Source organism: Cyanistes caeruleus, chromosome 1, assembly GCF_971803275.1.
Source record: "Cyanistes caeruleus chromosome 1, bCyaCae1.hap1.1, whole genome shotgun sequence".
NCBI lineage: Eukaryota > Metazoa > Chordata > Aves > Passeriformes > Paridae > Cyanistes > Cyanistes caeruleus.
Window position 1 is genome coordinate 110100490 of NC_141701.1, and position 14621 is coordinate 110115110.

The 14621-nt window shown below is 41.0% G+C and overlaps 2 protein-coding genes across 5 annotated transcripts in view; one reads left to right on the forward strand and one right to left on the reverse strand.

The window, feature by feature from the left end:
• The window catches only part of COL6A6 (collagen type VI alpha 6 chain), an 83281-nt gene extending 71818 nt beyond the window's left edge, over positions 1 to 11463 (reverse strand). Inside the window, exons 1-2 of one of the 2 annotated variants that reach the window (XM_086849889.1) lie at positions 10850 to 11463; positions 775 to 874 (exon numbers count right to left, since the gene is read on the reverse strand). Coding sequence is in view for 1 of the 2 variants with exons in the window: in XM_086849881.1 (XP_086706007.1) it covers positions 10728 to 10765 (38 nt within the window). In the remaining variant the exon portion in view is untranslated. Of the gene's footprint in view, positions 1 to 774; positions 875 to 10727 lie in introns of both variants that reach the window. The other variant, XM_086849881.1, reaches the window with a different exon arrangement.
• Positions 11464 to 11597: 134 nt separating this feature from the next.
• CAPN7 (calpain 7) overlaps positions 11598 to 14621 on the forward strand; it is a 30131-nt gene continuing 27107 nt past the window's right edge. The window contains exon 1 of one of the 3 annotated variants that reach the window (XM_086849902.1): positions 11598 to 11848. In XM_086849902.1, coding sequence (XP_086706028.1) covers positions 11747 to 11848 — 102 coding nt within the window. In that variant the 5' untranslated portion in view covers positions 11598 to 11746. The remainder of the gene's footprint in view (positions 11849 to 14621) is intronic. The other 2 variants (XM_086849909.1, XM_086849917.1) reach the window with 2 other exon arrangements.

Consider the following 14621-nt stretch of genomic DNA (forward strand, 5'->3'; position numbering starts at 1 on the left):
ACTCTGGTTACATGCAGAAGGAAAAAATAATAGTTGGGTTTTCATTTGAAAATACACTCAATATTTTTGGCATGCTATTTTTTTATTAATAGCTGGAGAGTTATGGTCAGGTTAAGGGATTCAAATGTAGTGTACTTATAATTGATCTTGTTCCAGCTGTACAAACACTTATGCCCATGAACAACTTAATACTAGTGAAATTTTCAAAGGTAAAGTAAAAGTTTAGGATATGCAATATCCTAACAAGGTCCACCATTACATACACATTGGTGTCCTCAGGACTTCAATGTCATTATTTTTTTTCTGCTGCACTCCTATGCAACAGAAATGGCATTATTTTAGCACTCGTAATGGAATCTGCCTGATGCCTCCCTACTTACTGCTTATAACATGTCTGGTCTCTTTCAAACAAATCATGTAATTTGATGAAAGATGAAATCATGTCATTTGACTTGAAAATGGAAAAAATCTGTAGCAAAAACCAGATTGTCTGAGCACAAGTGTATTTATGCACGCAGGGAAAGACTGGGGAAAGCTGAAGATGTACATTTGGTATCTACTTCAAATGCTATCAGATTAGTCCTCTGCATCAATTCATGAGGAAAAGCTTTCTCAGAAAAGTGGTATATTACCAAGATGGGTCAAAACTACCTTGGAGCAATTGTACACCATCCTCCCACTACAATTATTCTGAGCAGTTTTTCATCATTCCTTCATATACATTTGTTCTTTTCACCCAGATTTTATAGCTTAAGGTCATGAAAATGTTTTTACCACAAAGCTATCTCCAAAATTCAGTCAGATGTCATTAGTACAGTAATGAAGTTCATTCATGAAGGAAAAGGTTTTTCAAGCATCCAATATCTTGCTCACCCTGGAAGACAGTTATAAAGAGTATGGTTATTCGATGAAATCTTGCAAGAATGTAGTTAAATAGAGAAGCAATATTTTAATTAAAGCAAAATTTTAGTTTTTAATTAGAGTAAGCACATCAAGCAAAATAATCAGAATGAATTTTTAATTCATTAGCAGTATTGGCAGGAGGATAAACTACCCAGTCCTGTGTCAAACCATCTTACTTATAATCCACAGAAACCATTACAGTGATCCCAAGGATTTTCCAAAAAAAAATCAAAAAAATCAACCTCCCCATAGTCCACTGAGCTGACCTTTTTAATCAAGTCCAACTGATGTTCTTCAAACTTTCCCCATTGCTGGACATTTCCGTACTTAGACGAAAGTTGAAATTTAACCCATTTTGATATATCTATATTTATTAGAACTGTTAAACTTGCTAACAAATCAGAGAGAGCAATCAGAACTTGATTACAGTGTGAGATTTGGGGGGGTGGGGGTTATGAAGAATGTAATCAAGAGAGACCAATCATGCACCTGAAAGACACAGTCTCAATTAAGAGTATGATGTGCAAACAAATTTACTGTTTGGGAAGGTCAAGTACAAACTCAATGAGCAGTTGCCTCGTGTACATTACCCTACAAAAGACAGTATGCACAAAGGAGTTTTACCTTCTCACTGATCTCATTGTTTAGTATTTAGGCTTTCACACAGTACTTGGCACAGCACAACTGATACAAATCGAGTTCAGAAACTTAATTTTGCTGGCAAAATAGCAAAAATACGTTCTTACACAAAACTTCTCCCAACAGGAGAAGACAGCACTCTTAATACCCAAACCTTCATGAGAGCAGCAGCCACAGAAAGACACAACCTGTACATGAAGGACAACCCACAGAAGGCATCAATAGTTTCTTATACCTGATCACCAACAAGGATCTTCAACAAGGGTCTTCCCTGCCAGATTCAGCAATATCAGCTGAGGCAGCAGGGATTGTTTCCTTCTGCAGATATGGATTTAGTTTAGCCCATAAACAGCACCACAGGGTACGCCCTCTGCAAATAGAAGAGGGTAACCCTAGAAAGGGAACTTGAAATCCACATATCCTCTATATGGGTCTTGTTAACCTCCAATAGGTTTCCAGTTGTGCCTTACATATCTAATATCAAGCAGTAACTAATTCAGTCCAACCGACTGCTGAGTTCTACAGAGTTGCCTGTTAATAAATCTGAGGAGGAAAAATCCTTATTTGTAATAATCTCTTCTTTCTCTTCAAGCTGATACCTTTATGAATACAATGGGGTATAAAGAACTGGGTTTTGGTAGTGGTGATGGGGTTGCAGAAGTGGTCTCAGCGAAAAGAAGTATGGGGCTACCTTGTGTCAAAAACAGCCGACGCAACAATGGACCCACTGTATATTGAATCTGAGCCAGCCAAAGATTGTCACGCCTCTCTGAAAAATATTTCAAGAAAGGGCAGAAAAAGATAAGACTGAGAGGACAGTGTATGGTACCAACAGAGTAACAAGGTCACAGTAGAAGGCAGTCCATGCTGGAGCAGGTACAACCCCAAAGGGACTACAGTCAGTGGAGAACCCAGACCTGAACAAAGCACACAAGTAAACATAGCAGAAGAATAGAGGAACAAGTAGCAGCAAGGACAAAATGTTACATACTGACCTCTAATTCCTTCATCATACATCTCCCTCTCTTAAAGTACTACATGTAACTTCCACCAGTAACAAGAGGGGAGGGGTCTGGAGTGAAGTTAAGCCTGGAAAAGTGGGAGGAAAAGTGTTTTCACAAAGTGTTTAAATGTTTGTTATCTTTGTTTCCCAACGCCCAAATCACTAACTAAATGTTTATGATAATGGACAATAAATTACTTTAATCCCCAGCTGGAGTCCGTTTTGTCAACAGTAACTGGTGAATGATTTCCTTGCCTTTATCTTGACTCATGAGTTTTCCCACTGCTGTTCTCCTGTTTTCTCTGTTCCTCTTCCAGCCCTGTCCTGTTGTGGAGGTAGAAGTGTGAGAGCTTGGCTGCGAGCTGAAGTCAACCCATCACACTGAGGAATGTGTCAAGAGTTTTAAATTTTTAATTACCTGGGAGTACAAATTTGACAGCATAACAAGTTGTTTTAGTAAAGGGTTTCCTTGATTAAGTTCAAGTTTCTTGAAAATAACATTAGTCATGCTAATTAAAATGCCTTCATCGGACACGAGAAAATAAATAGCATCAAAGGAACACTTTTAAAAAAGGCCCATATCACACAATGCATAGAGCCTGAATTTTAATTTTTCTTCAAAAAGGAAATAAAATATCAGCCAATAGTAACCCTTCAGGAGTTGCTTCTGGTAAAAATTTGATATCCTATGAAGAATTAGGCTTTCCTTACAGAAATGTTTTTTTCAACAGATGACAGAGACACATTTTAGCATCTATTTTATAACTTTTCTGCCCTTAAAATTGAGAAAATTAACTAGGTTTATGTTAAAGATTTTGATATATTGGTATCAAGATGAATTTATCTCTTTTCTTCCCTCTTTCTATAATAAGGTCCCTATCACCATGACTGTTTCAAAAGAGATGCCACAAATTACAGCCCAGAAACCTGAGAAACTGTTCTTAAAGTGTAAGGAGGAACATTTTACTTTTAGAAAGTTGTATTACTTTATGCAATAAACTAAGAAATTTTGGAGGACTGCAATAATCTCTGCTGAAATAGTATAACTAAAAAAAAAAAACCCTACAGAATCTATACTAACATGATTTTATATTTCAGACTGCTATTTCTCTAGTGATTCAGGGGTAAGGGGACCCAAAATTTGTGACCAGTCTGAATACTGGATGTTTGACTGTAAAAACCAAATCTAATTCTCTGTGAGTCAAGAAAACTTCAAAATCAAAATTAACTTAAGCAACTTTAACCACACTCATAGGTAAATCAGACCCAAACTAAAAATGTACTTTTTCAATTTCCGTTCCTTTAACCATGCAAAAAATTCTAGATTCAATCTAATCATAGATGGACACCTAGTGGTATAATATAACTGATTCCTTTATTCAAATAGCTTCATAAATCCAAAGCCCTATGAATAGAGGGGATTTCTAGCATATTAAAAATTAAAATATCATATACAAACTTAAAGGCTTAAATTTTCACCTATGCTTTCCCTGACTTCCTATTTTCATAAAAGTACCATCTGTGGCAATCAGAGGTCTGGGTTAATATTCAGAAGCCTTCAATGAAGAAAAAATTAATTTTGTAGCAAAAAGACTTTAATATAATCAATAGGTAGTGGTTCAGTCCTGAAAATACAATACTTAGCCTATGTAACAATAAATTTGTGGTACTTGGCACAAAAATAAACCCAGATCAGTTGTCTGTTTAAGAAAACATTTTATGCACTGGAGCATATAAACAGATTTGCTCTGGAACAGCCAAGCAAACCAGGCCCATAAATATAGATATAAGGAGTTGCTCCTACATAGCTGAAAAATATGGGTAACATTTCCCCAAATTATTGCAGAATCCATTTAACACTTGTGCATACACATTCAACAAGTTATTGACAAAACAGATATTAATATTCAAAGATGTTCTGAACAAACAGCAGCCATTCTTTAGTGAGCTATTTTACCTTCCTTGGCTTCTTGTCACTTCGCTCCTTGCCTCTAAGTTCTAGATCTCCCCAACTCTTTAAAATATTAATCATCACATGTCTAAAATATATTCACCTGATATTTACTGTAGTGAATCAAACTGGAAAACACAAACCGACAACCTTTTAATGTAGGATGAAGAGACTATTCAACATACTTAAATGACTAAAATAATGCAAATTACATGAAGGGGGAAGGGGCCAATAGAGTGATTAGTTTTATTTATTTTATAGTAGTGACAACTACCGTATTCTTGCTGTACTTGGACCTAAAAAAGGAAGAGATTACCTATAGTCTGACTAAATGTGAAACAGCACAGTCTATGGAAACAACAAGAGAACAATGTCCTGGCTAAGCAACAGTGTAGAAACATGAACAGCATCTCAGGTGGAAGGTGGGAAGCAATTTATAAAAGGAGAGCACTTGGGAAAGGATGTCTCTTATGTCACTCATAAGAGAGTAGAAATCTGGAAGGCAGTTACATACAGGGGCACATAAAGTTTCCCACACAGTGTTCCTCTTTAACAACTAGAGGAAAAAGTAACCATTGGTAAAATATATGGGATGCCAGTTCTTAAAACGGTGAAGGGGGAGGCCCCTACAAACCTGAACATAGCATATCCAACTTCTGTTTCTGAACAAGGTGGTCACCTATTGAAAAAATTCACAAGTAACCTAAAAATGGCAAGAAATAATAAGGAGAAGAGCCAGTGCTGTATTAGAGCATGCAATCTGGGAGAAAATAAACACCCTTGCATTTCAGCTAGTCCTCAGAGATCAGAAGGGTTGGGTGCAGCTACGCTGAATTTCTGATTATAACCAATTTGGCCCTCTAAGTCCAGTCACATTCAATAAGAACTTTCACAATCACAAATTCATGACTGGTATAGTTTATCTGAGCAACAGAAATAAAGATTTGGAATAGCCATTGATAAATGCACTTATTGCATTAATGATAAATATATCAAGGCAAGCTGGCAATTAGTTAAGCTAAATTACCAATTCAAGCTAAAGTAACAAAATCAGCTTTTCACTAAACTTAACTTCAGTTAATCAGTTTGATTTCACCAGAGTATGTCCTGACACAGTCAGAATCACAAATCTTAAAAAAAAAGCCCTACCTGTTTTGGGGTGGAGAGAGGAGGAAACCCAACAACTTGTCAGTGACCTGGGGTCATATTTTCATCCTCTACATGGAAGATTCCAAATGTCAGTGTTATATTCTTGGGTGAATGGGGGTGGACTGTAGTCAAATATAATTGGTCAAATGTTGCTGCTATCATAGGTAGGGGGGAAGCCCCTTTCTCATTTTCATATTGATGGGTGTATTTTTTCACGTGCAAAGGAAGAATGATGAGGGGCTTTTTGACCTTTGGGCAAGCTGAGTTATGGGACTTACAGATGAATCAAAGGTAGAATAGAACCTTGACACTTCAGCATTGCTTCAAAAAAGTCAAAGCAGCAGTAAAGGCTGTCTGATCTCTGCCCAGTAGTCTGCTTCCATCAACCTGTTAAAACCATACACCATTGTCTCCTCAAAGGACCATATGCACACTTTTAACGTGCCCTGTTACACCTGGGTGAGGGAGATTCACATCTCAGGGTCAACATCCCTGTACAGAGGTGCCAAGTGCTCTTCTTGCTTCACTGAGACAACATTGGGCTGGGAGACCTCTGCTTCACCCCACACACTGAGCTGTTAAGCCTTGCTCTAGCCAGGTGCAAGACAAGCGTCTCAGCTCACGTTGGCTCAACCAGCCTTGACAATTCTCTGCAGCAAGCCTGGCAATTTTCCACAGCCAGTGATACAAATAGTCTGGTTTGTGAAAGCCTGCTATAGAAAGTTGTACAAGGATCTCTCCTCTGTATGTAGTAAACAGCCTGCAAAATTAAATGTTGTTAAATCACAGGGGAAAAAACACCATATTAGGTACATAATGACAGATGCTAAACCATTAATCTTTTCTCAGAAAAGCTGAGTCACTCTGGAGAGTGCTCAGAATTTTGGTCAATGCTAAACAGTGGTTAAAAGTGCAAACAGAGTTTTAGGCATCATTATGAAACAGAATAAAACAATGCACAAAGATACAAAATTAATAAGACAACTCTAAAACTGCACACCATTTTGGTCACTCCATGTCAAAGGAAACACTGTGAGGCTGAAAAGAGATTGAATGTGTGACAAAATAAATAATGGTAGAAAGAGATAGTAAAGAACACAAATTTATGGGCAAAATAAAAGATGAGTGATAGGATCATAATTTTTTTATAAGCAAGGGAGAAAAGGTGAAAAAATGCACTGAGAAACAGTATGGAAACTGGTTTATTGGTTTTGGTTTTGTTTTAATGGAATGTTATACAACAAATTTAAACATTCCCACAAAATACTTTGAATGTCAAAAGCAAAATGTGCTAAAGCAACAATTAGACTAATTAATTGAAAATAAACTCAGCAAGTAGTATCAGAGGCAATAATGTGAGTTCAACTCACAGCCTACAGGAAGCTGAGACAAAACACTACTTTGGCTTTTTCCTATTCCTATACTCCTTCAACAGGCATCAACTACATTCCAGTCAGAGGAATAAAGGACCAGAGTAACTCCTATTCTGACTCTGTATTGCCTCAACAGAGGGAAAGTAATCATTCAAAGCATTGTGAATTGCATTGTTGGCTGATCTGCAAAAAGTTTATGGATTTTGCATGTGTAGAATTGAGTAGAGTTTCACTGAGTTTGGATCTGGGTGTTCTAGAGTTTTGTCACTTTGGTATTCTTTTAAACTTCCCTGTTGACAAGTTAGACTGTCAGTTCTGAGCAGACTAACGATGTTTTATTTCCTGTATGTGTGTTAGTTCACTGAAATAGTTGTATTAGTCAACCATCAAGTCCTTGCAAAGAAAACAATCCTTAGAGAAAATCATCCTAAATCAGTATCCATTCCAAGTTCTGTTAAAAGAGACCTCTTGTGCTGTGTTCGTTCTCTTTCCTGCAAGGCCCAGCAGGAGATTACAAACACTGCTTTTTTATTTTAAAACAAAAAGGGGGAATTATGGATGCTAACTGTGAAGCAGGGAGCAAGGTGCCTGTGGAAATTACAGGCCACATAGCTTTCTCAGTCTTGCCTGGGAAAGTGGCCTGGGAATTCATAAGGAGGAATTAAAACAATCCTCAGAGATAGAAAACAGCCTTGCAGGTGCTGTTTGTCTGTTCCTTGTTTTCTTGCAAGAGAAGGTCGAGGGGTGGTGAACTCCACTGACCAATGATGGTGATGTGTTAGTTTACTAACCAATAAGAGTTTTCTGTACTTTTCATGTATCGGTCTATAAAAAAGACCCGTGGTAATAAACTGGGAGAAACTTCTCCAGTTCTGACTCCACGAGAGAGTCTGTGTTGTTCTTTTGCCGTTCCCAATAGAGTGACAAATCGTGGAGGAATTCACAGACCAAATCATATTGAAGGTTTGTATCTTTGGGGTTTTCAATGCCTGGGGTGAGGGGGGAATCACTAAAAGCACTTTCCTCTTCACACATGCTCCCTGGCCCCTTGGTCATGGTCACAAGCCACAAGACTAGTCCTGGCCAGTTTTGGGGTCTGACCAACCCTTTTATCTCAGTCTTCTGGCATTCTTGCCTCCCTTCATCCTGTGTTTGGGTTATTACTCCTTCCTTTGCACAAAAGTCCTGCATTCTTTCACACTGTTTTGCTAGCACAGCTAGCAGATGTTCATCCTGCTTTTGAAAGCATAGCAGAGGTTACAGAGATAATATACATTTCTCTACCAAACGGAATACATTTTAAAGATAATATATGTTTCCAAGTTAGCTATTCCTAATTAATGCCTAAATTTTTAACTCCCTTGTCTCATTATAAAGCATTAAAAAACCTTGGCTTCAGTCAAATGCAAATGGGTATAGCAATAAACAAAATTTAGGTAAGAAGCATCACCAACATGCAAACCTCTATCCCTATAACACATTTGAAAAAATGAGGAGAAAAGGCAGCAAAGCAATAATCAAAACTAGGAGGCAGGAAGAGGAGCTTGGAGACAGCAAATTACAGCATTATGTGACACAAAAGAAAAAGGGGGATGAAAGTATCTTCAGAGGAAGGACAAATGAGAATGAACTGATTCTGTCTTGTTAGCAATGAAAAACTATGACACAGAAACAGAGACCTGAATTTCATCATCTGACACTGCCTCTGCAAAAAGGCATGGGGTGGAGGGAATAATATTAAGATAACATATAGAATATATGACCTTCCCAGAGAATATTGACTGCAAAAGGCAGGCAGGAAGGAAAGAAAGCAAGCATTAGATGAAATTAGGAAGGAAGGCACATAACGTAAGTAAAAGGTGGGAAGTAAGGAATACTCACACAGCAAATATTACCAAAGGGAAGAAAAACTGGGGCAGAGGAGGACCTGGATGTGGAATTGTGACAATGGAAAAAGGGGTTTAACAATCTTAGTGGAAGCGGTTTTCTGCACAGTATCTTGGGAGGCAAGAGTTAACCATACAAAAATTTCAATGTCTGGGATATATCAACGTCAATTGAAAGAAATTATTCTTCCTGATCTAGAAAGAAAATGGGCCAATTTTAATATCTGGCTCCAAAAGTAAAACAGTACTACAAGCAAAAGGCAAAAAATTTATGTGTGTGAAGTCTTAGGTGCAGTCATGACCTTAATATCTTACTGTGCTTTTTGTACATTTAAAAGTCTTTTGTAGAATTTTACAGAGGATCAGTAAGAAACAGAAACACACACACCATTTATTACCTGAAAAGGGCCAATCAGAGTAACCATCAAATAGTGAAAAAATAATTCTTCCAAGTGACATTTTTGAATCCAGATTAGCTGGAAGAGGCCTTAGCTTATGTTACAGAATAAGGGGTTTTGGCATGTAGATTTAAGTAAGGAACAGCATTATCTGTGGTTCTGCCCAGTTCAGCCTCCTTTTCATCACTCTGAATACTTCAGAGTTGTATTTGATCCATAAATGGTTTAGTCTGAAGCCATGATACACAAACTAATTTTAGGCTATGCAAGTTACACCACTATGTGTCAACATCAAATTGAAGCAGACCCTGACTGAAACGCTTTCATTTTCATGGTATCATTAGGGAATATGGAACAAATAGAGCTTTATTCAGAAAAACCTTTTACTGTAATGTGAATCTTTGCTGTGCTCAGACAAAACCCATAAAATATACTTTGAAAGAAAAAGAAAACTCAAAACTACCAACTTTATAAGGAGCACAGCCAAAAAGGAAAGTTATGAAGAATACAAGAACTTCCCCCTGCATAGCAGATCACAAAAACCGAGTTCCTTTTTGCACTAAACATTACTGTATTTATATAAATACAGTCAGTAAAGCACAAAGGGATAAGGAAGAGAAGAAAATGGAATGGGAACACTTAACTCTGTACTTAAGAAAATTATAGGGAAAATAATAGATTTCAGTATTTCAGTACCTAGTACTCCTGCATTTAGCTGTACCTCGAACTAAATCTATAATCAGAAGACAGGCTGAAAAGACACACATAAAGGAGAGCTGCATAATAACTTGCCAGACAGTATTTTTATATCTCATGAAAACAATGCATTGCAATAAACTGTATTTTCAGGCCGAAGTAAAAGCCTGTAGAATCAGAGAGTTGTTCAGGTGAGAAGGAACCTCATCAAACCTTCTGTGGAAAGAGGAGCATTGATGAGACTAGCACCCTGTCTATACCCTCCTGAAAACCTCCAGCAATGTCCCCAGGAAGGCTGCTCCAATGAATGGTTGATGCTTCTATAAACATTTTCTTTCTTAAGTCAAGATGAAACCTATCCCAGTGCAACCTGTTCCCATAATGCAACCTGTTCCCATAATCCTTTGCCATGTGACTCCTTGTGGAGGCTCCCCACTCCTCAAGAATCCCATCCCTCAGATTTCCCCTAACTGCCTCTTATGGTAGAAAAAAAGAGAAAATTTTGAACATCCTAGCTAAGCAAAACTGCTAGCCTGATTTTTTTGTTTTAACGAGGATCAGTACAATACCCAGGATTTTTTGTTTGCTTTCTACTTTACACCTATATGACAAACAGGTGCACACTGAAAATGCTCTCTTTTAAAGGCTAGAAAACCTAGCTTCAAGGGGATTAACCATGTCCATCTCTATTAAAAACTGAGAAATGGAAAAAAAAAAGAACAACCTTACTCTGTAACCCCTGAGCTGCACCTGCTTCCTTCACTCATGACTGACAACCACGGGAGAGAAGGGATGGAAGAGAATCCAGGGAAGTGATTCTTCACCTGTACTCGGCACAGGTGAGGACACACCTTGGGTGCTGTGTCCAGCTCAGGGCCCTTCAGTTCAGGAAGGACTCTGAGGTGTTGGAGTGAGTCCAGACAAAAGGAGCGACGGAGCTGGTGAAAGGTCTGGAACACAAATCCTATGAGGAGCAGCTGAGGGAGCTGCAGATACTCAGCCTTGAGGAGGGGAGCCTCTCCTCTCTCTGGGGAGACCTTATTGCTGTCTACAACTCTCTGTAAGGAGGGTGTATCCAGGCGAGGTCTATCAGTGACAGGACGAGAAAACGTAGACTTAACCTGTGCCAAGAGAGGTTAAAGTTGGACATTAAGAGGAATTTCTTCACCGAAGGAATGATTAGACACTGGGTTGCCCATGGAGGAGGTAGAGTCAATGCCCCTGGAGGTGTTTAAGGCTGGACGTAGCACTTAGTGTGACAGTCTGGTTGACACAGTGGTGTTCGGTCATGGGTTGGATTCGATGATCTCAGAGGTCTTTTCCAACCGAACTAATTCTGCAATTCTGTAATCACGCAGCTCCCAGCGCGCGCTCGCCCCTCCATCGCCTCAGGCAGGCGCGCGCTGCGGCCGCCCACCACCTCACCGCCACCGCGCGCCCGAGCACGCGCAGTGCGGCCCCGGGCGGGGCGGCCGCTGCCGGGGCGCGTGGGCGAGGGCTCGCGGTGGGCGTGGCCAAACGAGGCACCCCGGCCGCTCTCGGAGCCGGTGGGCGTGGCCATGCGCGCGACGAGGCGGGCACGGGGGCGTGGCCAGACATGGGGGCGCGCCCGACGGGCGCGGCGGGGTCAGGGAGGCGGGGGAAGCGGCCGGGCGGGCGCGGGGCTGCTGGAGGAGGCGGGAACAGGGACAAGGTGGGCTTCGACGGGAGCTGTCGCCGCTGCCGCCGGCACCGGGAGGGCGCCGGCCATGGACGCCACCACGCTGGAGCTGGACGCGGTGAAGTTCGCGCAGCTGGCGGTGCAGCGGGACCAGAGCGGGCGCTACCAGGAAGCGGTCTTCTACTACAAGGTACGGCGGGGACGCGCCGGTTCCCTCGGGGCGCCGGTGTCTCCTTCCCCTCGCTGCGGGCTGCCTGCTGCTCTTGAGTCTTGAGCTGCAGGAGGGTTCGCTCTCCCTGCTTGGTCCCCCGAGGGCCGGAGAGGGGTGTTGGGCACCCCCGCGGCCCGGCACGGCCCTGCAGGCGGAGAGAGAGGCGCTGGGTCAGTGCGGCCGCCCCCGCCCTCCCCCGGCGGGTGTGCGCCGGGGACGAGCTGCTCGGCCCGGGGAAGACGAGGCGGTGCCCGCCGAGACGAGAGCGGAAGGCCGTGCGTGAGCGTCGAAAGTTTTTCACTCTCCGGAGGAGCCGCGTCCTTCAGGGCGGGTTGCGAAACGCCTTTTCCCTGCGTCCTGTTTCTAGGTGGGAAGGAGCGCTGGCCGTGCGCTGGTGTTTACCGACAGGCTTAGGGGTAGCACTGCAGGTACTCCGCTTAAAAAACGGGAATGGGCGCTTCTTCCAGCTGCTGGAGACACAGCCCCTGTAGTGCTTCTGGGAAGGTTCATCATAACCTAAAAACGTCTCGGCCCGGCTGGTTCTACACTTTTATTCCTGGCCTGTCCCCAAGCCCTGCCGGGCCAGAAAGACTGATCAGTTTTATGCTGGCGATGTAAGCCCTGGGCATTTTGGAGAACTAAAAGTGGTCAGACTGCCGCTCCTGGGTGTACAGCTGTGAGCAACTCTGTTGTACAGTCATCAAGTAAATAGAGAGGTTTGTGGTGAAATACAAGATGCTCGGCAGTAAGACAGTTTCAGATCACAAGCTATCAGTGATAGGTTTTCAACCTCGCGTGAATATTCTTTCCATATGAAAACAGATTTTATCATTTCCGTACAGTTTCAGGTTGATGTAGCTACGGGATGATTCAGTGTCTTGCTTGATATCTGTAGGATTACTACTGGTATTTAGTAGTGTTTGTGCAACCATTAAGCATTTTCCACCTATGAATATAGTACCTATATTTTCCAACTAATTGTCTCGTTTTGTGTTTTTATGTGTCATAAATTTACATTAAAGTTCTGTATCCCATTGACTTCTCACCTGCAAGAAGGTATCTCTGTGAAGCCTCTGTTTATCCTTATCACAGTAATCATTCCACAAATTCCATTACCCTGATAAATAACTTGTTAAGGGATCTGTAGTTGGCCTTTTATTTCATGAGATGTCTGTGAAATGTAAAAAGTATGGTGTTAATATCATGGTGGCCTATGCACATGTGAAAGAATAGGAAGAAGAGTGGTTTTTTTCTTTTTTTTCAACTCAGTTGTTAATTTTTGGGGGGGCTAAATTTATATATGTAAACCTTATATATGCAAAAGTTATTATTACCCATAATAACACCAATAAGCTCTGTGTTCATCAGCAGCAGTGTGTGTGCATGGTCTGATAACCATGTGCAGTACTGCTTTAGTACTGTGTATTTCTCCTTTTATCTGGGAGAAATTATTCAGTGCTATTCAGAATAAAAATATCTTTTTGCGCAAATAGTCACCCTTGTATGGTTTTGAACTTACATGTGTGTGGAAAATCTTTTTCACATACTGTATACAGGTGATATTCTTGCTAAAATAGTAGAAAAATGCACCCCTGGTAGTCTTGGTGCACTTGAAGCTACATGAGACAAGAGTGTAACCTAGATGCATTTGACTTTCTAGATGTTGCCTGAAGATATCTGCTGTGTTAGATTATACAAAATAGTTACAAAATGCCATTTATTATTTCAGGGATACTTTATTTATTTATTTATTCCAGCACAGTGGAAGTAAGCTCCAGCCCGTCACAGCTTTCTTGCCAACTGCTCTAAGAAGTTCAAAGCCCACTGGTGCAACTAGTAAGCATGGGGGAAAGCTTGGGTACTGAACTGGCTTCTGGAGGAACTTGAGCTTAAGGATGAAATATGGAAAATGCTACAGTTTTTGCCATAGACAGCACCAAAACAGACCTGTGTGAATGGAGTTCTTGTGGTTAGCAAGTGTGCTTGGCTTCCTGCTACCATGCAGCTTTGATAGAAGCCTAGAGGAGTGTTGCGTGTGGACCAGCTTTGAGCAGCTTGCTAATTAATGGTGCTCTGCAGAAATGTCAGGATCATATTTGGACCCTGATGACTTCAGCCAAAACTGCTGAAGGCTGTTGCTAAGTCTGGCTGTTGACCAGCTGTTAGCAGCTTGCAGGCTGATGATCAGTACTTAGCTTAGTGTGTCTGTGCCACACCACTTGTGACAAACGGTAGTGACATTGGAGAGATCATAAATGCTAAGTCTGAATTGCACATCCATCTGGTCACTGGAAACAGCTGGCATGCTAGCTTCACAAGCACTCTGTCAACTGCTTCAGTCCTTTGCAGGTTTGGTTTATAAAATACTTGTTTCCATTGTGTTTGCTTCCTAAAACCAGGCAAAACCAATTGTGCTTGAAATCATAGAAGCAACATCAGTTATACACTGGTTTTGCAGCACTGGTTTGGAAATCCACATTTGTTCTTTGCATCGTATATAGACCACATACCTTTGTGATACAGCACCTGTTTTGTCAGTCTGTATTTGCAGGATGTCACAGACAAATATACCCATCCCTTAAACATGTAGCTGTAGTGCGCTTTTTTTTCCCCTGCAAAAAAATAGTTATGTGCTAGACCTTAATGGTGGTTGATTGCTACGTACAAAAGGTACTTCTGCTTAGCCTTCAGTGTCTGTGGATGTTTTATGTGATGTAATATGGAGATTGATGCTGGCAAGGGAGCATGTGGT